Below are 24,348 nucleotides of genomic sequence, written 5' to 3' on the forward strand. Positions count from 1 at the left end.
TTTTCCAGTGAGGTTTTTCCAGTTTAGACATAAACTTACAAACTTGACTATAATTTGTGCCAAATATGTTATAGTGACCATAACATAGATTAAACAACCTACACAAATGGCATAAGGAACCTTTGACATATATTCCACTTTTGCATCTGTCTTTGGACACTGATCCAATGAGAGCTTAAAGTGTTTCGTCAATGGAGTACTCACAACCTTCAAATTAATCATGTCAAACTTCTCAAGTACCTTTCCAATATTGCTTTTTTAGAGATCCGTGATTTTCTAGCATTTATATCACAGTAAATTTTCATACCAAAAATCTTCTTAGCAACACCTAAATCTTGAACTTCTTTACCAACACGATTTTCAATTATTTTGCGCCATATAAACGATTAGGAGCAATCAACATACAATGACATGAAAATAAAAAATCCATCATCAAGACTCCTAACACAAACTCAAAAGTCATACTCATACCTTATGTAGCCAATCTAAAGCATGTATGAATCAAAACACATGTACCATTGCATTGGAGAATGCTTTAAATCATACAAAGACCTCTTCATTTTACAAACTAGTCTAACATGTCTAGTGCCTTTGAACCCCTTAATTGTCCCTTGTAAATTTGCTCATCTATATTATAGTGAAGAAATGATGTCTACACATCCATATGCTCTTAATGCATGTTCTGACTAGCTAACAAATCTAACACCACCCTAAAAAAAGTATGTCTGACGAACGAAGAGAAAATATCATCATAGTTAATTCCCTTCTGTTGTGAGTATTGATTTGCTACAAGACGAGCCTTGAACTTTTTTCTCTTCTTTTAGTTACTGCTGCTTTTCTCTTGAACATTCAGTTACAACCGATGGTCTTTTTATCCTTAGGAAGCAGAACAAGCTCTCATGTTTAATATTTCTTCAAAGAACCCTTGCTAACCTTCATATTTTTCCTATATCCATCAGGCTTGTAGGAGAAACCATTTTCCTGTAGAGTATCTAGAAAAATCAAATTCTTCCTCAATTCTGAAATATCTAACTTCTTTCAATGTTCGCACGTCACCGTCGTCTATTGCAATTTTAATTTATACCATTTTAGTGATAATACATGTTTTATCATCACGTAGATAAACAAATCCTATATTACCTAACTTGAGTGTAGTGAACCATTCTCAATGCGGCGTCATGTGGTAAGGATAGCCAGAGTTATGAAAAGCGGGCGCTATGGCCGCTATCGCGGTGCATCACCCACACACGCGACCTATTGGGTGCAGTTGCGGCGATGAGAAAGTGTGCGCAACAGGCACTAAACCGGGTCGCAGGATTTTCCCGGGCAGAGCGGTTTATCCTGTTTTATGTATTTTTTTAGACTTTTTTTTTCTATATTTAGAAAGAAGATGAAGAAGTAGAGTAAGCGGTAGACAAAAGAAAGAAAATGAAGAAGTAGAGGAAGCGGTAGACAAAAGAAAAAGGGAATACACACTTTTCGAAAAAATGTTGAAAAGTAAAAAAAAAAATTATTGAATATTGTACCAACAGCTACTTACAGTTAGTTATAAAAAAGCTTGATGGGCTCTTTAATAGGCACAAGTCACAACAACTACTTTTAGTACAGTTGTAAATAATAGCATTAATAATAAAAATAATAATAACATATACTCTCTCTGTCTCACAATAAGTGTCCTCTTTGAGATTTTCACACATTTTAAGAAAATAATTAATTATGTTGATTTCAATGATAAAATGAGTTTCATTTACTAAAATAACCTTATTAATAATAGGTAGTGGAATACTTAAATGAATTAAAATAAAATAAATAAGGGTAAGTTAATGGAAAGAAATAATAAATATTACATTGATAGTCTAAATGGACAAATAATTTGAGACAAATAAAAATTGGAAAGAGGACACCTATTGTGAAACGGAGGGAATTTCAGTTTAATCAATTATTATTTTATTAATTAAATTTTTATAAAAAAATTTATGGAGTTGAGTAATTTGTATAAATTATTTATAGTATTACATGACATATGTTTTATAGATTATTATATAATTATTAGGATACAAAAACTTATCCCGCTATTCGTGATTCCGCTATTCCCACTTTTAGGGGTCGGCCGCTCCGCTATCCGGGATTAATAACTCTGAGAAAAGCCAGAGTCAAGAATTCAGCATTTGTGCATTTGTTGTATGAAACACAAAATATTTACTTCACTGCTAGGATCATCAATTTGAACCACATTTCCAGAACTGGATGAAGCTTGCTTTCTGTTTCGACAGTTACTCTTCCAATGCCCAATTTGTTTGCTACTATAACACTATTTTTTCTATTCTTGGATTTAGATCTCTTTTTTTTCCACAGAATTTACTTCACCCTTGTTTCGCTCACATTCTTAACCCTACCTCACGTATAGACTGTCGCCTTGAATTCCTTCCTCTACACTGTCTTCTTTGAAAATGAGACAAAAGTATAGCAGTAATCACATCGAGATTGATGTTGTATTTCTCGAAGGTAAGAATAGTCACCAAGTGATCATAAGAACCTAGTAACAAACACAACAGAACCTTAATCCTCTTTTACCATGATCCGAAATTACGCGTCTCGTCAAACCTAGTCACTTTGAATTTCGCTCCAGGATTAATCGTCCTCTGACATCAATTGTTAGACCAACAACCCTTATAAAAAATTAAAGAGAAATGAAATTAAGAGACAATGAACTGGATTAATCTAAAATTAAAGAGAAATGAAATTAAGAGACAATGAACTGGATTAATCTATGTAGATACAATTCGGTCAATAGTGCTTAACTTTGCAATTATATAACAGCTATATTTCCCTTGATTTGTGTCTAATAATTAAGGTTACAATGTTAAAAACAATATATATATATATATATATATATATATATATATATATATATATATATATATATATATATATATATATATATATATATATATATATATATATATATATATATATATATATATATATATATATATTACAACGACAATTTACAATAATATTTATGAACCGTCCAGCGGGACACAATCCCCTACCCACAACAAAGAGTTGGGCCTAAAATATATTTGGAATTTGCACATTATATTCCTCTTTGTCTTAATACGAGTCATACTCAACAAGCATGGAGTTAACAAGTTCTAAAAATAATTACCACATCATCGTGAAATTTCTTGTCTATAGCTGACAATTGAATAGTTAGCTGCAGATACAATACAACAGACAAATTCTGCAACTACTTTTTCCTTTTGTCATTTACACAAGTTCATAAATTAAATAAATATGTTAACTGTGCTTCTAACTTCTCTTTCAGTGAAGCATTCAAATTTAGGCAAGGCACATTGGGTGACAAAAATGGCAAGACTACAAAAAGGAAAGCTTAACTCAGAACCACACCAATGCCAGAGTAAACTACTAACAGTTTTTAAGCATAGGCAGACTTGATTCTCCGCTGTTTCTTTCTTTGTTACTCAACGTGGATTCAACAATCTTAACTTTCTTTGAATTTTCAGTATTTACAAGTGAAAGTTTTTCAAGTGATGATTTGAGTATTGATATCTGATCATCTCCAGCTTTCTTCCCTGATATTTTCTTCTGTGGACTAGCTTTCGAAGCTTGCATGTGCCTTCTCAATCTGGCACTTACCGCTTCAACAGAAGAATGCAATGCATCCAACTCAACTTCCTTGAAGTGATCTGAAAAAAATAAGGGCGTCATTAAGTACTACTTAAAATCTTTCAGTAAACAGAGATTACAATTTGATAATGCAGAGACGAGAATGGGGTATAGGCTAGGAAAAGGAGAGACTGGACTTATCAAAATCTGGGTGAAAGACATGTGAGAACTGCAAATCATTAAATGCTAAAAGCTTCTGTTTTAAAACAAAGTATTAAAAAAAATTATGAACAGTCAGACATATACTAGAGTAAGGGATCAAGCATCCATTACCAAGTTCAGACTTAAACTGTCGCTCTGCTCTAGACAGTGGTTTTTTGTGAGCACCAGGTAGGTTCCTTAAATGTTGTAAGCGCTCTTCCAAAGAATTGTGCATTTGAATTGCACGATCAATTCTTTTCTGTAATTTATTCTCTTTATCTTCAACTTTCAAAAGTTTCTGCTGTGCATCACCTAATCGAGAACGTTGGTCATTAATGATTTTCTTCAACTGAGGTGCATGATGCTTGAGTTCCAGGTGCACCTAGTAGGAGAAAATATGCAAAGAACGAGATCCAGCTGTTATTTTCAAAAGGCATAATTTCATTCAAATTATGCTTGTGATTTTAAAACATAATTTAGATCTAGAACTGATGGATTAACTTTTAATGAACTACATAATTCACAAAATTTGTCAATGAAACACCCATCTCATTCAAATATATTGCACAAGTGATCATCCATAACGTTTTTCTCATCAAGAACAAAGTTTTTTCTCACAAAGTGCTGACCGATGCTATAAACTGGTCGTTTGGTTTGTAGTTTTCATTGGTCTCCCTCTCCCTCTAACTATTGGACTACTCTACATCAACCCTCCTTATTTTGCTTCTACAAGTCTTCACACATGTCCAAACCATCTAAAAGGATATACTATCATTTTTTGTACATTTGGACCCCACTTTTCTCTTCAAATCTAGTATTTCTAGTTATACCTTGTAATGTGTAAAGACTCATCCATAATAAAATTATCATTAACTTTTCCTCATTTGAAAAAGGTTGTGGTCAATTTTGTACACTATAATAAACCTTCTGTACAGACTACAGATATTAATGCCTCTTTTCACCCAAGATTATTACTTCAGCTTAGACCAAATCTTATTAGAGGTAAAAAGAAATTGGAAATTCAAATAAAACTAGGAGCATATTCATGCAAAAGAAGAAAAAAAAATAAGACGGTGACTTCATGAAGCCCAGTTTTAACAGTTAAAACAAATATGCCAGATCAGAATGAGGAAGTATTGCTCAACTAACAGCAAAAGTTAAGATGATATGGTAGCCATACCTTGTGAGCATATTCCACATAAGTTTCATGAAATAGCTTGAAATACTGATGCAATGTTGACCGGCCTTCAATTGAATCAGCTGCAACTGAGCGTAAACTTTGAGAGGCCCAAGGAACAAGTACCTCCTTGGGCCCACTAAGCAGTTCTTTGCTAATTATTGGTTGAATATCTCTCTCATTTGATTGCCCCACTGATTGAATGTGCTTCTTCTCCATATCGATGCTTAATTGAGGCAAAAGGTTCCAAGTTTTCATCTCAAGCACAACACATTCTCGAGAAAGAGTAACAGCCACACTCCAGGAATATCCAAATGAATCGGACAATGACACAAAACCACAAAGTGAAGGCTCTGAAGCAGATCCACTCTGGCATGTATTAAGAACAGGATGTACAGAAGGTGTCCTCATTGTATCATCCTTTCCATTTGCCTGACTTGTGAATGGAAGACAATGCAACACTATTGAGTCAATCCCTCCATCATGAAGGGAATATATTCTCTCTGGCATAAGGGTATCAATGAACAATGAAATATTATAACCCCTTTCTGCTCTTCGTGGCAGAGCCAAATCAACAATAACCAGTCTCAGCAGAGGGGATGGATTACCCAACCAGGCATTATTATGATCAAGCTTCTCCGGGGGACTGCTGGCAGTTGACTCACAAATCATAGCAAGGCCAAGTATTTCGTCATGGGAGCCAAGACGAAGACGAGGTGGACTACCAATACTCCAGACAGGTTGGATCTCATCAGCTAGAGCATCTATCTGTAATTGCCCCCCACTCCAGGCAGTAACCAAGATAGAGTCTTTGCTAACTGAATTGTAGAGAAAACTAACTGCACGACCCTCACATTCAGCACTGCGACCAACTGAATCTCCGTTTCCACTCTGACCTACTCTTTGCAGAGGTCCCTACAAAACAAAAGCAAAAAGAAGTACAGTCATACTAAAACATTGCATCTACATACTGTCAAAATGAAATTGTCCATCTACTTATGATGCAGCTGACAAGAGTCTAGCTTGGAAAGTATACCTGCAAGACTAGAGATGCATCAAATACTACATAAGCATGAGATCTTAGCAAAGACAAGTTGTCTCCTTCAGTTTCTTGGTTCTGTAACTCAGGAAATGTTGCTTCTAGCCAGGAGATTGCCAACTTTGAATTACTAGCCGCTACAGAGTTGGCTGACATTAGCCCAAATGTATGAGCGTCATTGTATATGTCTAATAAAGATTCACATTTGAATAGACTGCGAAGAAGCAGAGAAAATAGTCACAATTGTGGAAGTATCATGAGTAGCATTTGATTAATTGGAAGAAAATAATTGCATGGATGCAAACCCAAAGATCGCAACAAATAGTCTAGACATTGATGTAGTAAAACAATCTTCTATAAAATAATCCATGGACATGACATATTAACAAAATCAAAGAAAAATGCAGATAGGTAAAAATGAGATCAGTGAAATACCTTCCAAATGGAACAACAGGGCAAATTACATATATAGACCCATCACTGAATGCAACAAAAACCTGTTCAATAGCACAAAAAGAAAAATATTAAAAACTGAAAATTTAAGTAGCTAGATAATAAAATATAATACAATAATACTTCGTTATAGCAAAATAATCTTGAAGATCAATGAATCTTTCTATAATGTAGTTTTAAAACATGAAGATTATTACGGCAGAAGTCTTTTTCCACTAGGTGTCAATTATACATAAATCAAATGAGGCTCCACTGTGCCAATATCTCCATGAACAACTCTCTCAAATGCTTAGACTATTGAGTGAATGCTCTTAAATGGTTCGTACACAACAAATTTAGAAATATATTCGATAATAAAATAGCTTCCAAAGCATGATCAAGGCTACAATGTAACAATCTCTTGGGAAAAAAAAAAGAAAATGAAAGTTGTTGATATTTAAATGAATAATAAATAGTAATTAGGAATATTTTTAAATATGTTTTAGCGTACTCTAGAAGTTTCTTAGAATAGAATATTACGTAGCATATTCCTTTTGTAATTAATACTCTTAATTGTGTAATTTCCATGGTGCTATTCAGATGCACGGGTTACACCATCATATGCCTCTCGTTTTTCTCTATTTTAATAAATAAAAAATGTATAACAAATGAAAGATTGAGTAAAACCAGATAGAGTATAAATGTGCATATAAAGGATAAAATGGTCAAACGAGAATATCCATAAATTAAATTAAACAGAATATCCACAGGACTTACACTAAACCTGTCCCACAAATGGTCTCCCCCAAAAGAAAAACCGACTGGACACAATGATGAGGCATTTCTGGATCTACCATGCCCTGCAGGCTGTAAATAATATTCTTGCTCTGGTTGCAAAGGATCCACAGCCAGATTAAAAAGCCTACAGAGACGAGTTTGCAGTTAGAGAGAAATGTTTAAACATAAGTCTCAATCAAATATCTTCCTATCCAATCAAGAGATATAACCAATACAATAGACGTTTGTATAGGGAATGTGGGAGACTTAGGGTTTACGCAATTTTTTATGGTTAATGGACATTTTAAGAATGAGAAGAAAAATCCAATCAAAAGCCAAAAAAGTAAATTAAAAATATGTTAGTATGTCATGATAAATTTTACTAGTAGGCATAAGCATAAAGAATCTTTAGCAATCGAACATATAAGCTAATGGTTGGGTGGAATAATTTTCAGAATAGATTCATATAACTAGAGGACATGTCAAGCAGTCTTGTTATCATCTGATATTAACACAGATCATACCACTAAAATACTTCAAAAAGTGTAGGACATTTCTTATAATATTTTGTCACATATAAATTACGATATCAAACTGATCTTTCCTTCTTTCTTCATAACATTATATGTGTGGTTTCTCAAGTATTAAAGTTTGGCATAACTCAACTCTCTATTGTTTCTTAGCCTATTCCACTATATTTCCTAGTCATGCATTAACCAACAAGATCCATTAACAACCAGCATCCACGCTTCACATGTCCCAGAGGCCTCATATAGAGATGTCATAAATGTTTTTGGAACAATTTGAAAATTAGATTTTAGTTTTTATCTATGTAGGCTTTGAATCCTTGGAACGGCCCAATTTAGATAGAATAACTTTCACATAAAAACCTTACCTAAAAACTGAGTCAGAAGAAAGGATTCCCAAATGAGTATCACTGTAAGGGTGCCATGATGCTTCCAATACACGAATATCATTGTTTCCTAGGGAATCTGTCTGAGAGCCAACAGCAATGGTCCTGCAAAAAAAAAAAAGGAAACCCCAAAAAAATATTGTAAAATACAACTCTTCTAAGATGGCATCATAACTCCATGAACTCAGCATAATTACACTCATGACAACCACCTCACTTCTACTTATACAACAAACCTCAAAATTAAACCAGAACCTCTTCAGCACCGACACCTCTGGAAATAGGTGTGTGTTTCACTATCTGAAACTGGCACCAACACTTGCAATTACGTTTAATTTATTAATTTTTTTCAAATTATTACTGGTGTCGACGTGTCAATGTTGTGTTTCCGGTGTCCTTGCTTCATAGACTAGAACAATGTGATCATGATAATTGTATGTTTTATAAAAAAACAGCATACATAATGGACAAAACATGGTTTAACTAGAGCAAATTCATCAGAAACCCCTAGTGCAATGAGAACAAGTGGCTGAAATATGAGTGATTCAAACTTGTACCTGCAAATCAAATTTACATCCTTCTTGGATGTGCGTCCATAGAGATACATAACACAGAGTCTTTCAGAGCCAAAAAGAAGTATCGCTGTTCCATTCCTATTGATGGAGATTTTGTGCACATCAAAGTCAAGCACAACATCTGTTTGCAACACCTATTCAAATTCACCGCAAGTTACAATAATTGATCACTATTTATAATTTAATTCCATTTCTGATTTCTGGTTCTGCAAAAACCTAATTTCAAAATTACAAAGCAAAGGAGAAAGAGAGAGAAGGACCTTAGAGGGAGAAGCGGCGAGAACGGAAGTAGGATCAGGATCACCGAGGCGAAGAGACAAACGATGAAGGCAGTTATTATGTGAGTCCCAGAAATAGAGACGGTTGGCTCCGTCCCAAGCTAGAAGGTTTCGGGAAACGTTGCCGGTGGCGTCGTGAGAGGCGGTGGTGGTGGTGAAGAGAGGGTGGTTTGGTAGAGGGAGCCATTCAAGTTCTTCTTTGGGAGTTGTACTTGGAGAGTAGCTTGGCTCCACTGTCATCCTCATTGTTAAGGGACTCTCTTGCTATGGTGGTGGTGGCTGTTTTTTCTCCCGGCGGGTTCTTGCTTCTTTATGCTTCAAACGACGTCGTAACTGTTTTTCTTTGATCTTTTTCTTACAATTTCAAATTCTGATCTTTGTTTTGTTTATGTGGGCTTAGATTCCTTGGAGGCCCAATTTTGATAGCGGCCCCTTGGAAATTTAACTTGCCACCCCCTAAATAGAACTTGACATCCCCAAATTGAATGAAAATATCATAATATTCTTGTTCATAATTTCTACCATTTTCAAAATTCACTTAAACTCATTGAAAATTTTAAAATTTCTCAAGAATTTCAAGCAGCCAGAAATTCTTTAAAAAAAAGAATAAAGTACCAATAAAATTGGAATTCCCAGAAGATTTTTTCAGAAATGTTAGAATTTCTGAAAAATTCTACCGGAAATTATGAAATTTCTGCAATTTGTTACCAACAATTTTAACATTTTTGGATTTTTTGACTTCATTTGTACCAGGAACTTTTCGGTACATGATAACGATGAAACATATCACATATATGATTCGATTTGCATATGTTTTATCGTTGTTTTATTATTATTCCTAGTATTATGTTGGCGTTTTGTCTGTTTTTCAAGTAATTGACCATATTAGGGGCTTACGCGAAGAAAATTGGACAGAAAACGAAGGAATATGATAAATTTACACTTAAGGTGTTCGTGATGGCGTTCCCTATGGAGAAAGCCAAGAGGCGTGCGACCTGTTCCATCCATTAACGATCAGGAAGACTTAGTCTTCCCAATTTTATGAGCATGGCGTTCGCCGTAGGGGGTGTGGCGTTCGCCACCCTTTGTTTTTCCAAAACAATGGAAAAGTGGACTTGGCCCTGGTCTTCAATCCTCCCAGTCTCCCCTATATTTTCTCACACGTGTTCAGCAACCGTCCAACCTAAATCTAGGATTTATATGCATTATAAATAGGACTTTCTTTTCACTTTTTCGGGGATCCAAACTTAGTACAACATTAAGCATAAATTCATATCCAAAAGGCTTTAATTATTCACACCAGATGATTATCGCATTGTTGTTGTTGTCGGGTTTGGAGCACCTTTATTTTCAAGTCATTTATTTCCAGCATTTAATTTCCTCAAAAGTTTATTTCCAGTTGTACCAGATTCAAGTCTTCGTTTGGAGCAGGTTCTTAATTTATTCAGTTTTATTTACTTTTTACTTGCCCTGTCTATTTATCTTGCACCTTTACTTTCCTTGCTTTTCTTTCCCGCACTTAATTTGCTTTAATTCCGCACTCGCACTTTTATTATGTTGAATTTCACACTTAAATTAAAAGCTTTTACTTTTACCGCAATCATGTTCGGCTAATTTCTTAAGTGTTGGAATGTGAGGACCGTTGATTCAACGGTGCTCTTTATGTTGTTTCTTTAGGATTACATTTGAGGGTTGTTTTGGTTTTAACACGTTTTTTCTGAGCTTAATTTGATCGGTTATTACGAAAGTAAAACTGTGAACATGTCGGGTAAGATCGAAAGCTATCTGATACAAAATAATAAAATTGGTTTGTTTTTAGCTAATAAATACTGCAAAAGCACTTTATTAATTAATTAGCGGAGCTTAATATTTCTTGAAAGTGATTTTGAAACTATTAGCGGACGCGTTCATAGATTTAGGATCCGATTATCCGTGTATACCAATACTTAACAAGTTTTAAAAGGTGTCAAGCTTGACCAATACAAGGCAAAGGTAATTTAAAAGAGTGGTTGTTGAGCTTTAACAATATAAAACCAAGGTTGATTTAAAAGAGGTTAAACTTTAACAATACAAAACCATTTTATAAAACATGGAGAAAGTGCTAAGCTTTAACAATACTAAGTACAAAGTAAAAGAGGGGGAAAAGAGAGTGAGTACCTTGATAATTGTAGTCAATACCATTCTCATTCCTGTGAATTTTAGCACCAATGAGGTATTAAACATCTCAAGCACACATATATGGGTAAGCATCTCAAGTGGTGTGTGAGACATGTTATCTGTATCATGGATACAATCAAAGGGTGAGTTAATATGTCAATGTATATAAACAAAGTCAAGTGTAAAAGGGTTATGAATAAAAGGGATGACATACCTCTAGATCATAAATATGATGTGATGATGGATGAATGTCTCATGCAAGTGGGGTTAGTTGACAATGTATATATATATATATATATATATATATATATATATATATACAGAGATAATAACATAACCAAAGTATAAAGGTATAGAGGTGTAAATCAACAAGCATATGTACAAGTGGATAAACAAGGAAAACATGGTTATCAAGTCAAATATCAACATTATATTGCATTAAAATCAAAAGATCAAATGGATCTTGGATTACGGTTTTGATCATGTGTACACTAACCTAAACCTAATCATTTAAAAGTTTAAATAAAACCCTAGGTGAATCAACTAAGGGATAATGTTAATATTTTCAAGGTTGACTCATCCTAACCCTAATTGATTCACATAAATATGTACAAATCAACTGGTGAAGATCATTTAAAAAGGGTTTGATTTTAAAAGGGTTTTAAGAGCATAAAAACATCCTTTTTATCTAATTTAAATTTCATTAAATAAAGAGTATTTTTGGATTTTTAAAATATATTTACAAAATAGGTCACATAAATGAAGAGTGTGCAAAAAATCTAGTGAAAATAAATTGAATTGTTATTTTAAAATAATTACTCCCTCCGTTTTTTATTATAAGTCGTTTTGGAAAAAAAAATTGTATTTAAATATAAGTCGCTTTACAATTCCAATGAATAATTAATGCTACTTTTCCTATTATATCCTTAAATATTTATTATTCTCTCTCCTTTCAATTATATAAATTTATCTTCCATATGTCATTAATGAAGGATAATTTTGTAAAAACCTTCATAATTTCTCATTTTCATACAACAATTATTATTTTTCTTAAACTGTGTGAAAAGTCTAAAACGACTTATAATAAAAAACGGAGGGAGTATCAAATTTGGTAAAAAGATTAAATAAAACAAGTGGTAAAAATAAGGTTTTGGCCCTATGAGGACTTGAACCCACGCCCTTGTGGTTACCAATTAAAACACTTACCACTGGACAAACGCGTTACAACTGAAAACTAACACGCGCATAAATATATATTTAAAAACATGTTCTAAGTTCAGTTTGAACTTCATCTTCAACCTTGGAACACCACTTTCTGGAATTCGTATATTGGCCAAAACTCAACCATTTTTCAGAGATGTAAACTCGAAAGTTACTCTAAATTTTATCATTATTCCATAAGTGTATCAATCATGCATTTATTTAAACTGTAGCGCAACGATTTTTCCAAAAAATTATATGAACCCTAATATTTCAAAACCAAATTAAATAGCATATAGCAAGTATAGATGGCAACCAACAGAGGAATTTTGATACTCACATTGTAACAAACATAATAGAATCGAGCTTTATTAAAAAATAGTACAGAAATGAGAGAGTTCAAGTGTGAAAGCTTACCTCTGCAAGTGGAGATCGATGGATGGATTAATAGACTTCTAGAAGAGATTGGATGATCTGGACAACTTCCTTGGACCTTGAGGATGCTATCAGAATGCTTAGAACACTAGGAGATGGCCTGAGCTACTCTATCCGAATCCAATTGCAAGTAACCAAAGTTGAAAATAGATGATGATGTTCAAGGTGTACAGAGGCAATGTTAAGGTTTAGACAGTTTCTATGAAGTGTATGGAAGGTGTTTGGATGGTTGTTTCACACAGAAGTTGCTTAGAACTCAAAATTCACAAGTTTGTACAAGTTGGAATTTTGGAGCTTTCAAGTGGGAGAGTGAAGTTGGGATTTTTTTTGTGTTAGAAACAAGAGGCAAAGGCCTCTATTTATAGTCACAATTTGTGTTTTGTGGGGCGAAAATTAGATTAAATGGTTGTTTCAATTTCAAATTGTGAAACTTTGCTACTTGGTGAAGAAATGAGAAAGTTGTGGTTTCAATGGTACTTGGCAAGCTTTAATCACAACTTATGGAAGCTTTTCTTAGTTTTAGATGGTTGCTTGTTGGGTTTGTGTTGGAGTGTGGCCAGATGAAACAAGTTAGAGGCTTAATGCAAGAGTTGTTGGTGATTAAAGCCACTTTACAAGAATAGAAGTCATGGCTTTATGCTTGAAATTAAATAATTCTTTGGTTAATGATCCAAATACTTAGGCAATGCCTCAAATCTTTGTGTAAACCTCTTATTAAGGAAGGATTTGCAAGTTATAGGACCTTTAATCAAGGATTTAGTAGGTCTGGCTCATTGTTGCAACTTGGTTCTTCATGAAAATGGACCTATAATTCAAGTATGAAGGTCTAACTTCATCCCTTCAAATCTCCTAGCTCACAAATGCTATGGAGGAGTTATTGTATTTTTTGGAAAGCCCTAAACGTCCTCTATAACTTTCATGTATGGTGTTTTCTCAAATTCTCAAAGAATCTTGATCGAAATTGGCCTCAAAGATGCTTACTTTTAGAGAACAAATTTGCCTATTCATGAAATTTTATAATGGTTGAAAATGTCAACAACTTTGTAGCTTCATAACTTAAAATCTATTCATTTGTGAAAAAACTTCACACTGACAAAGTTGTAGATCTTGATTTCCTCTCCAATTGAGGCTTTGGAGCACAAAAATGGCCAATTATTGAAAAAGTTATGACCTTTCAAAGTTACGCATAAAATATGCATTCCTTCAAGAAAAGTCAAAACCCTAATCTTTGACTTTAGATTCCTTGATTTATTTTCTTGATTTTTCTTGATCAAATGACTTCAATAATATTATATTCATGATTTTGATCTTCATAAGTCCATGGTTGACCAAATTTCTCAAAATTCAAAGGTGGTTTTGAATAGTTGATTTTTTCCAGATGAATTACATTCTTTTAAGTATCCATTGAATCAAGATATTCTAGTCAAATGAATGTTATGAGTGGATTATAATGAGGCATTAGATACCCTTGAATCATGATTTGAGACATGGAACCATGCTTTGATCAAAAGCCAACTTCCTCAGAGAATTAGGTCATAAACCTTAATCTTGTATCAGATGAATTTGGAAGTTTTTGATCTTGACTTGAACCATCCTTAGGCTTGGATATTGATGAGGGAGATGACTTGAGCATATGAGAATGCTTGAGCTCCTCTGTGAGCCTCAAAACCCTAATTTGCCTGAACTCCTTGATCAATGACCCATCTTTGTGAAACAAGCAACAAACAAACATAATCTTTTGTAAATTTTTGGTTAGCAATTGATGCATGAATGATTAGGAATGATGATAATGATGATCACATCATTGGTAAAATAAGGTGGGATCTCAGGGTCAAAAATTAGGGTACAACAGACAGGAAACTAACCGCTTCGATCCATAGTTTGGAAAGAAGACTCATATATTCTCTCAGTGTTTGCTGTTTGGTTGGAAGTAAGCCTCAAACTTCAGTTTTCTGATATAAGGGAGTTCGAGAGTTCAACCTACTAAAAGCTCTTAAGTTTTATTGGATACTCTCAAGATCAAAACCTGGGGGCATGACTAAGTCTTTTTTATTGAACTTATATAATTCCTTGTGTCATCTATCTTCCCTTAACTTTTATTTTTTTCTGCACTTTATCTTCTGAATTTTATTTTTCGCTACTTATTTTCAAACTCTGAAATTGATCCAAAAAGTTTTTCGAGCTCAATATTTTCTAAAACCACGATTCACCCTCATCTTGTGTGTGAAGTCACATGTCCAACAGCTACATCAACTTGAATTACTCTATTTTCACAACACACCAACTTAATTCAATTCCTTCAAGTCTTTTGTACTCATGTGATTCTTCAACCTCTTGAACACTTCAATATTTACTTCATTGGTTAGCAAATCAACCAACTGATTTTCACTTTTGCAATACCTCAACTTCAATTTTCCTTCACTCACAAGCTCTCTCAAGTAGTGAAATCTCATCTCTATATGCTAGTTTCTTCCATGTGCAACAGTATTCTTTGCAAGGTTTATACAGAAACATTGTCTATCATTATAGTCACAACTTCATACCCATCGTTGCACATCTCCTTCATCAAATTCATCAACCATACAACTTATCACACACACATGGACACTTTAATGTACTTGCCTTCACAAGAAAAGAGCGTCATAAAAGGTTCCTTCTTAGAACACCAAGAGATTGGTGTTTCTCCATACATAAAGATGTATCCAACAATGTATGTCTTGTCATTTTTATCTCCACACCACTTTTAGTCAGTATAACCGAGCAATTTGCATCTTCTACCTTTATCTGTTGTAGGAAACATAATTCTATAGTCAATCGAACCTTTAACGTATCTCAGAATTCTCTTGACTGCTATCAAATGTGATGCCTTTGGCTACCTCATATACCTGCTCATTATTCCAACATTATATGCCAAGTGAGATCTCGTATTGCACAAGTACTGCAATGATTCAATCAATCTTCTGTACTGCATTGGATTAATATCGTTGCTTGTCTTCATTCTTTGAGAACTGCAATCATGGTTCTACAGGGATAATTTCCACATTACACTGCTACAAACTTCTTCAATATCTCAAGACCATACCTCCTTTTTTGCTTGAGCATTCCCTTCATGAGACCAAGGTCGGTCATTTTAAACTCATTCATTGCCCATATCCACTTTGGGTCACTCAAGGCCTCCTCCGTTTGTATGGGTTTTGATTCATTCATGAGGGGAAAATGGACAAGATCACCAATATCATTTACTTCATTATCCAAGAATAACTCACAATCTTGTAGTCTTATGGCCATTCATCTTTTCCTTGTTGATCTTCTCGCACTTCCTTCAATTAGAACTTCACCGTATGCATTTTCAAACAACGCAAGAGCAGTTCCAGACATCATTTGAATTAATTTCAGCAAGTTGCCAGTCCCTTAATTCATCAAAAATCATGTCCCTACTGATTATGATTCTTTTGTTGACATTGTTATAGAGTTTGTAGCCACTCATTCGAGTGATACCCATCAAGCATCATTTGCTTTCCCTTGTCATCTAGCTTATTTCAAAGCTAATCTGAAACACGTCTATCCGCAATCGAACCAAATACCATCAAGTAACTTATATTAGGCTTAAATCCGGACCAAAATTTTTTTGGTTTAATATTTTTTAGCTTCTTTGTTCACAATCGATCGATTCTTCCTCTCGGTGACTCTATTTTATTAACCCGTATAGGATGGCACTACCTCCTGTACAATGCCTTCTTGATCATAAAATTTCCCAAAGCCATTTGAGACATATTCACCTCCACCATCTATTTTTAGAGTTTTGATTTTGTTATCACTTTGTCTTTCTATCATGGATTTGAACTTCTTGAATACTTCCACCACCTCTTCTTTTCATGTAATCAAGTAAGTGCACAACTTTCTACTAAAATCATTAATTAAAGTGACAAAGTACATATTGCCTCCGATTGAGTTAACTTGCATCGTTCCACAAACATCTGAGTACACCACCTCAAGGTGATGCTTGGTTCTGTATCCTGCGTCTTTGCCAAAATTGTCTCGGTGTTGCTTGGCCTGCACACACTCTTCACATGCTTTGGTTGGCATGTTGATCAATGGCAGCCCCGTAACCATGTTATTTTTCTGCATATCATTGAGGTCCTTGAAATTCAAATGCATAAGCCTATAGAGCCATATTCACTATTCCCTACTATAAGCCGTTGCAAGACACCTATGCTCTATTACTTTCAATTTAACATTGAAAGTTCTATTTTGAGCCATAGGGGCCTTTAAGATCAAACTCCCATTTGCAACCATAACTTTCAACACTTTGTTTTCAATGTGAATCTTGTAATTCCTTTCAAGCTATTGGCCAATGCTTAAAAGATTACACTTGATTCCCGGAATACATAACACATCTTTGCTCAAGGAACGCTGATCATTCTTCCTCTTGTTTGATACATTGTCAATACGCTCTACTGCAAGTGTGCTATCATCCGTAAATTTCACCTTGTTCTTCAACACTAGATTGATTTTTACAAACCAATCTTTCCGTCCTAATCCTATCGTGTGCGTTGAACACCCAGATTCAATGTACCATTAATCGTTGCATTTTGCATCTTCTCGTGTAGTCACCATCATGTTTTTAAGCGATTGTACCTAGTTTTGGCAGCATTTCTCTATGTTGTTTTCTGCTTCAGTAATCACCATTAACATTATGCTCCCATCATTTGCTTTCCTTGAAAAATTTGCTTCAACTTCTTGCGGATCATTCTTATAGGTATTATATTCACGAGCAAAATATCCAAGCTTTTGACAATTATATCATTAGGCGTTGCTCTTGTCATTTCTCTATCTTCCTCTTCTTCCTTTATTGTTGCCACCTTTGTAATTGCTTGATCCTTCCACCTTTGTTGCAGTTGCTTTCACCATTTTGATATGTTGAATTTTGGGAATCTCTCCCACTATTGTTTTGGTAATTTCCTCTATCTCTACTCATGGACCACTTTCCCTTCACCTTCTTGCCCTTTCCAACGAAACGGGCTTGCAAAGCAACTTCAACCTTTGCTTTGTCAACATTAATCTCCTTCATTCCCTGCTCATGAGCCTCAAGGTTGAAATATCCTTGGACTATTCAATAGTAACCACTACGTTATTGAATCTCTATGTCAATGTTCTCAAGATCTTACAAACAACATATTTCTCAGTGATTGTCTCTCCACGTACTTTCACTTGATTCACCAATCTTATGATTATTGTAGTAAATTCATTAATAGTTTCCTTCTCGTCCATTTGAATTAATTCAAGCTGCTTTTTGTGAGTTTGTAACCTCACCACCTTTTCCCTATTAGCTCTTGTATAATTTTCTCCAATATTTCCCAAGCTTCCTTTGAGGATGTGCAGTCACCAACCTTCAAAAAATTATCAGCATTAACACATTGATGAATGAGATGTAAAATTTTGAAATCTTTCGTCTTCTCTTCCTTGTGTGTAGTTTTTTGTGCAGCTGTTACACCTTCTACAAGTGGATTAACAACGTTCTTGATCACTTCAAGAATATCTTGATAACCAAACAACACCTACATCTGTTTGCATCACTTAACATAATTCTTCGCATCGAGAATTGAGAGATTTGTAGGGATACGTTCATTGGAGATAGAAAGTATTTTCGAACACAAAGTGTTCGTTCAAAGAACTAGACTCTTAATGCTAAATGTTAGGGGGAAATCCAATCACAAGATAAATGATGAACAAGGAGAGATGGAGAGAATGAGAGAATTAGAGAGAATTAGGGTAAGAATATGGTTGTTATTCATTAATGATCAGATATGGATATTTATACAACAATACACATCAATGGAACAAACCAACTAAAAGAAAAAATAAACTTTGCAACTCTATAACCGATTACACCAAACCTGTAATCGGTTACAAGAAGCTTCTCTTTTAAAAATACTGAAAACTGGAGAGTGATAACCGGTTACACTAAAGTGATAACCGATTACATGATAATTCTGTAATATTGACTCCCGCTAAAAAGGTAATAACTGATTACACTCCTGCTATTACTGGTTACACCAATTTGAATTTCTCTATTTCGCAACAACAACAACAATTGACACTTTAAGAAGACCTTTAACCAAAACCAACAATCCATTCATTTTATATATGTACAATAAGATATACACAAATCAAAAGGAAAAAAAAAAAAAAGAGAAAAAAAAAAGTGACATAAAAGAATATTACATAAATGACAAAGCGGAAGCTCTGTTTTACATATATACCTATAACACCATTCAACAACTTTATGTTTCATGGTAGCCGTGAAGTGTAAACTAAACTATAATAATCACTAATAACTGTTAGATGTAAAATTTATACTTTCATATATTCCTCTAATCTAATCTGTTAGTGCCACAGTGATATCATTTGGTTCTCACTTCTTGAAGAATCTTTGGATACCTCTGATACCCATTTGTACAAGCTGAAATCTGCAAAGATATCAAAAGTATAACATGGTTAATTTGGTTAAACATATAAATGTGGCATGGAAAGCACATGGGAATAATTTGTTGATACTTGATATCTTATTATATTATTAAAGTGGAGAAGCCTATTGTTAATTATTGCTAGTGAGCAGCCTCCAACTTGCAAGGTCCCAATTGCGTTGGCAATATTGTCCATTATCTTAAGTCAATAAAACACTTCTACTATATAAGATTTAACATTAACAATTTAACACCATATCTTCACATGTGACATAAGATCAAAGCACCTAGATATTTGTAAATTATTAGTATTGTCTAGTCAAAGTTTGGTCATCATTCAAGAAAAGCTAGTTCCCATTTGATTTGCTTAGATTCTTTGAACATAAACCAAACAAAAAATGTTTTTTTATCATAATTGAAAATTTGGATTAAAAATTTGAAGGATTGACTATTTGGAAGAGTAATTTCAATGAAAAAAGTTTACTTTTAGACTAATCCAAAGTTCAACCACCTCAAAGTAGTTGTGTTGAAAAAGTCAACAAACTAACATATGTTGCCAAAGCTGAAAAAATTAAATAGGCAACTTGAATTTTGGTTTCAAACATTCAAGAGGAATTGTCATCATCAAAATATTGTCAATAGTTTCTAGACAAAAGAGAAAATTCAAACCCTATATTGTCCCAATACTAAAATAAGTATGTAGGGTCTTTAATGAAGTTTCCTTGATATTTCAATGGTACTTAGAATAGGTGGGACCTTGTTACCTCACTAAATTCCCATTAGTTCCCATCATGAAAGCCATCCTATTCTTATAATTTTGTTAACTAAAATTGTAACTTATGTGTCTTTATTATGTTAGTGACTTTCCAGAGATATTAAGTTGCAGGAGTGTAAATTCGAATTCACGACATTTCACTCAGAGAGAAAATTCAACTGTTAAACCAACAAAATTTATTGAAACTAAATTTAATTAAGTTCCCAATTAAATTATCAATAATCATTAACCTTAATGAAATGGATGAAGGCAAGTGGTAGGTAAATGGATGGAAAGAAAGACTTACAGCTTCAATGTCAATCTTGTAAACCAAAAGCTTTCTTCTCTCTCTACAACTTGTTCTATAAGCAACCACAACATGTCCCACAGCCAACACACAAGAACACAAAAACAAAGCAATTTCCGATCCTCCAACATAGCCACCACTTCCATGTCCAAAAACATAAACAGCCTTAAACGAAACAAACAACAGAGACAAAACAGAACACAACGTAGTAATCCCCAAATACGGTCCTCGTGATCTCGAAAGTCTCGGCCCATCACATAAACTATAAACACCTATAAAAAAAATTATCAAATCAGAATCAGAATCCAAAAGGGTCATCGAAAATCAATAAAAAATTCAAACTTTCTTACTTACAGAAGATTATAAAGGATCTGATTATTGAGAGGAGTGGAATATCGATGAGAGAGTAACGAAAATCGTAGTTGTTGAAATGAGAAGAGAGAGTCGATAACGAAAGAGGCGAAACGGAGAGTGTAGAGAGAAGAGCGGAAGGAAGAAGTGCATCAGCGATGACTAATAGAACAGGAGCAGAGAAAAGAAGAAGAGAAAGAATCATAGTAATTAAGAAAAACAGAGTTTTTACGACCCTTAGTATTCTCTTGGATTTCTCTTCTTTAGATAAAAAACCCATTTCAGCAGCACCTTTGAATAAGACCAATTTGGTTCCAATTCTCATGATATAGTGAAATAAAGAAAGAAGAGAAAAACAGCTATATGAATTGTTGTTGTGAGGTTGGTTACAAGGTAGAGAGAGAGAAAGAGAGAAAGAGGAAGGTGCAGGCCAAAGTGGAAGAAAGAAAGTAGAATTGTCGACTGTTTTGGAGTGATGACAAATGGTTGGGACTTTACACGCAGAGAATGGGAATGGGATCGGTCATATAGAGGTTGCTAATAGTTTTATACTTTGTCTTTATAATCTAACGGCAATACCTAAAAGCTTAGAAGACAATTAATTAATGTGTAAAGTTTTTTTTTTTTTTTTTTTTGGGTCTAGAAGAAGAGAAAAGTTTATTTGGTGAAGATTATTCTTTCATTGTGAAGGTAACATCGTTTTGACTTCTAGATGGTTTACACGTATTATATGCGTTTTTTAATTAATGATTTTGGGTTTATACACGTCATTTTTGTATAAAAAATGAAAAGGCTATAAAGGAAATAACTCTTGTGGGGCAATAAATCCTAAGTATTAGGAGTAATACATTATAGATATTATTGATGTTTAATATTTTTCAATAAATATTCAAGTTATATGTATATTGATGGGATTGTGAGTTTATTTGTGTCCTATAAATAAGATTTATAAATTACATTTATAGAAATAATATCATATCTTTTCTTTTTATTTTTTCTTTCTTTTATATTGTTTTTAATTAATTTCTTAATATGTTACAAGAATAAAAATTTAAAGTTAATATTGTTTCTGATTAATTTCTTAATATGTTACAAGAATAAAATTTTAAAGTTAATATTGTTTCTTATATTTTTAATTTTATAATATATATTATTAATTTTACATTTTTCTTTATGAGAAAAATGAATATGCACTGACAGTGTAAAATATTTTTACACTGTCAACCAATCACAACCATGCATCCAATTAAAACACAATTTTAATTTAAAAAAATTAATATGACATGGCAAGTATGAGGATTTTGATTGGATGTATGTGTAAAGTTTGTTTACACTGTCAGTGCACTACCTTTAAACTCTTTGTTTATTTAAAAATTATTAATCAAAATATTTTTTTTCCCTCTTCTTAATGATTGTATTTCCAGCAAAACATGAAGTATCAGGGAGTGTTATTTTGACGGGTTTTCTTTGTACAAAAAGTAATTCTTAAGTTTTGGATATAAATAATAAATTAAAATATTACAAAACAAAATGTTAATGAAATCATCATTTGATAAATTATGATAATTTATTTGAATTCAAATTATATTACTATTAACTATTGATGGAAAAAAATTAGAGCAGTTGAATAATATGTATTATAATAAACTAGAAGTTTATAAATCACATTTAGTTTGTTGTTGGAAAAACTATTGGATTATCCTTAATTTGTTATGCAAAAATTATTTTATATATGTGTAAAATATGAAAGTTTAAGAAATTGTGTGATACTAATTCAAGAGTCATAATTTGGATTTTGTGATATGGGTCTTCAGCAAAACATGACAAGATGAAAAAAAAAAGTATGGTAAAATTTGTACAAAATAAATTTTAAAATAAGTATTCTTACTCTAAAAATAAATTATTCTAATTTATTTTATATTTTGATCAATAATTACTTTTAATCTAATAGTTAAAAATAATAAGTAATTGTTCTCTCCACATTTTATTATTTATTATTTTTAACCATTAAATTTAAAAGAATTAATGATCAAAAAGGAGAGTAAGTTATAATAACTTATTTAAGTGTATATATATATATATATATATATATATATATATATATATATATATATATATATATATATATATATATATATATATGTTAATACTCGTTTAACTTATAATTTATTTTAGATTAATAATTTAATACTTTTTATCCATGTAAATTTGTAGATGTGTTGTGTAAATTTTAATTGCTCCAACATAGATAGAATATTGAAAATATATATTTGATATGAAACTTATGTGTAAATAAAAAATTCAAATAAAAAATTTAAAATAAATTATTATTTTGATCCTCGTATAAATTAATATGTTAAGCAAAAGTTCAAAAAATCATTCATTTAAAAAGTTTATAAAGTCAAATATTAGCTGCTAATAATCCAAACACAATAGATTTTATTGATGGAGAATCTAATATTGAAAATGAGTTGAAATCATGCATGAAGCGTGATAGGAAAGTCAGTTCCAATATTAAAAGTTATTTATCTAAAAAATGACATAAAGTTAAAGATGACTAAAGTGAAGATATGAAAATTCTAAGATGTCTCATGAATGAATACAGGGAAACTTGATTCAATAGAACCAAAAAATAAAGTCAATATTGACAATATCTTTAAATATACTATAGTTCTAAAGGTTATAAATGATAATGAGGTGAATCAAATTCTACTAAATATTTGTAGATGTCGTACCTCAATTTTTTTCCCTTGTCCATTTCAAACGTTCATTTATCAATTGACAAAAAGTTAGGAGCTTCCCAGTTCATCATCATTCAATCTGCGTAGTCAAAAGTAAAAGAATTTATCTTTTCGATCCCTGGTCCGTTACCTGATCTCTTATCTGGTCCATTAGGAGATGAGACAGAGAGTTGAGAAAATAAAAGGAGAATACGACATATACATTGTATGTATTGGATGCCCTTTTCTAGAGTTTAGTAATTATCGTAGTGAAATAATACATTATACAATAAAATAAAACAAAAATTATTCATCCACTGATGACTATTCATTTTCCAATATGATTATATATTAAATAATAAATATAAAATTTAAATAATATGTTCGGGGTCGGGGAATCCGCAGGGCAGAGGATACTTTTTCAATTCCCGCCCCAAAGTGTCAACGGTGGAATTTTTTTTTTCATCTTCGTTCTCACGGAGGAAAAATTCTCCAACTTCAAAGCTCTGAACAAATAATCTCCACGGAAATTTCCGTTAACATATGCAAATTGACGTCCAAACCATTTGTTCGTCCATCAATCCAATTACCCATTTTTATTAGCCCATATCCATTGATTCTAAATCCAAAATTATGTCCAATTGTCCAAATACCCTTTGCCTCAAAAACCTACCATAAGCCACAATTTGTTTGGTTGCACCTCAGGCACCATGGGCTCAAGTTACGTGCATGTGTACTCTATGGGGTAATATCATTATATTATGTGTTGATACCATTCAATATTTGTCATAGAGAGGGTCAGAGAGTGGTTGATTAGAATACTTCTGCCAATCAACTAATCAAGCGGGTATAGTGGAACCGAAAGGTCGTTACCATGTGATCACATGCTGTATATTTGTCTTTTCAGCAATGCATTTTGTTTATATATAATAAAT

General features: G+C 33.0%; 2 protein-coding genes across 2 annotated transcripts; both read right to left on the bottom strand.

Moving 5' to 3' along the window:
- Positions 1–3,153: 3,153 nt before the first annotated feature.
- Positions 3,154–9,382, bottom strand: LOC131661945 (nuclear pore complex protein NUP88). Its single transcript, XM_058931606.1, has 9 exons — positions 9,005–9,382; positions 8,727–8,878; positions 8,152–8,274; positions 7,257–7,401; positions 6,483–6,544; positions 6,045–6,261; positions 5,012–5,923; positions 3,964–4,213; positions 3,154–3,710 (listed from the first exon to the last, which is right to left on the bottom strand). The coding sequence occupies exons 1-9, from the start codon at positions 9,266–9,268 to the stop codon at positions 3,430–3,432; spliced, it is 2,406 nt and encodes an 801-aa protein (XP_058787589.1). The 5' UTR covers positions 9,269–9,382; the 3' UTR covers positions 3,154–3,429.
- A 9,545-nt stretch (positions 9,383–18,927) lies between these two features.
- LOC131661946 (uncharacterized) lies at positions 18,928–21,291 on the bottom strand. Its single transcript, XM_058931607.1, has 3 exons — positions 20,697–21,291; positions 20,343–20,614; positions 18,928–19,284 (listed from the first exon to the last, which is right to left on the bottom strand). Exons 1-3 carry the CDS (start codon positions 21,016–21,018, stop codon positions 19,219–19,221), a joined length of 660 nt encoding a protein of 219 aa, XP_058787590.1. The 5' UTR covers positions 21,019–21,291; the 3' UTR covers positions 18,928–19,218.
- Positions 21,292–24,348: the final 3,057 nt, after the last annotated feature.

Source organism: Vicia villosa, linkage group LG3 (assembly GCF_029867415.1).
Source record: "Vicia villosa cultivar HV-30 ecotype Madison, WI linkage group LG3, Vvil1.0, whole genome shotgun sequence".
Classification (NCBI taxonomy): domain Eukaryota; kingdom Viridiplantae; phylum Streptophyta; class Magnoliopsida; order Fabales; family Fabaceae; genus Vicia; species Vicia villosa.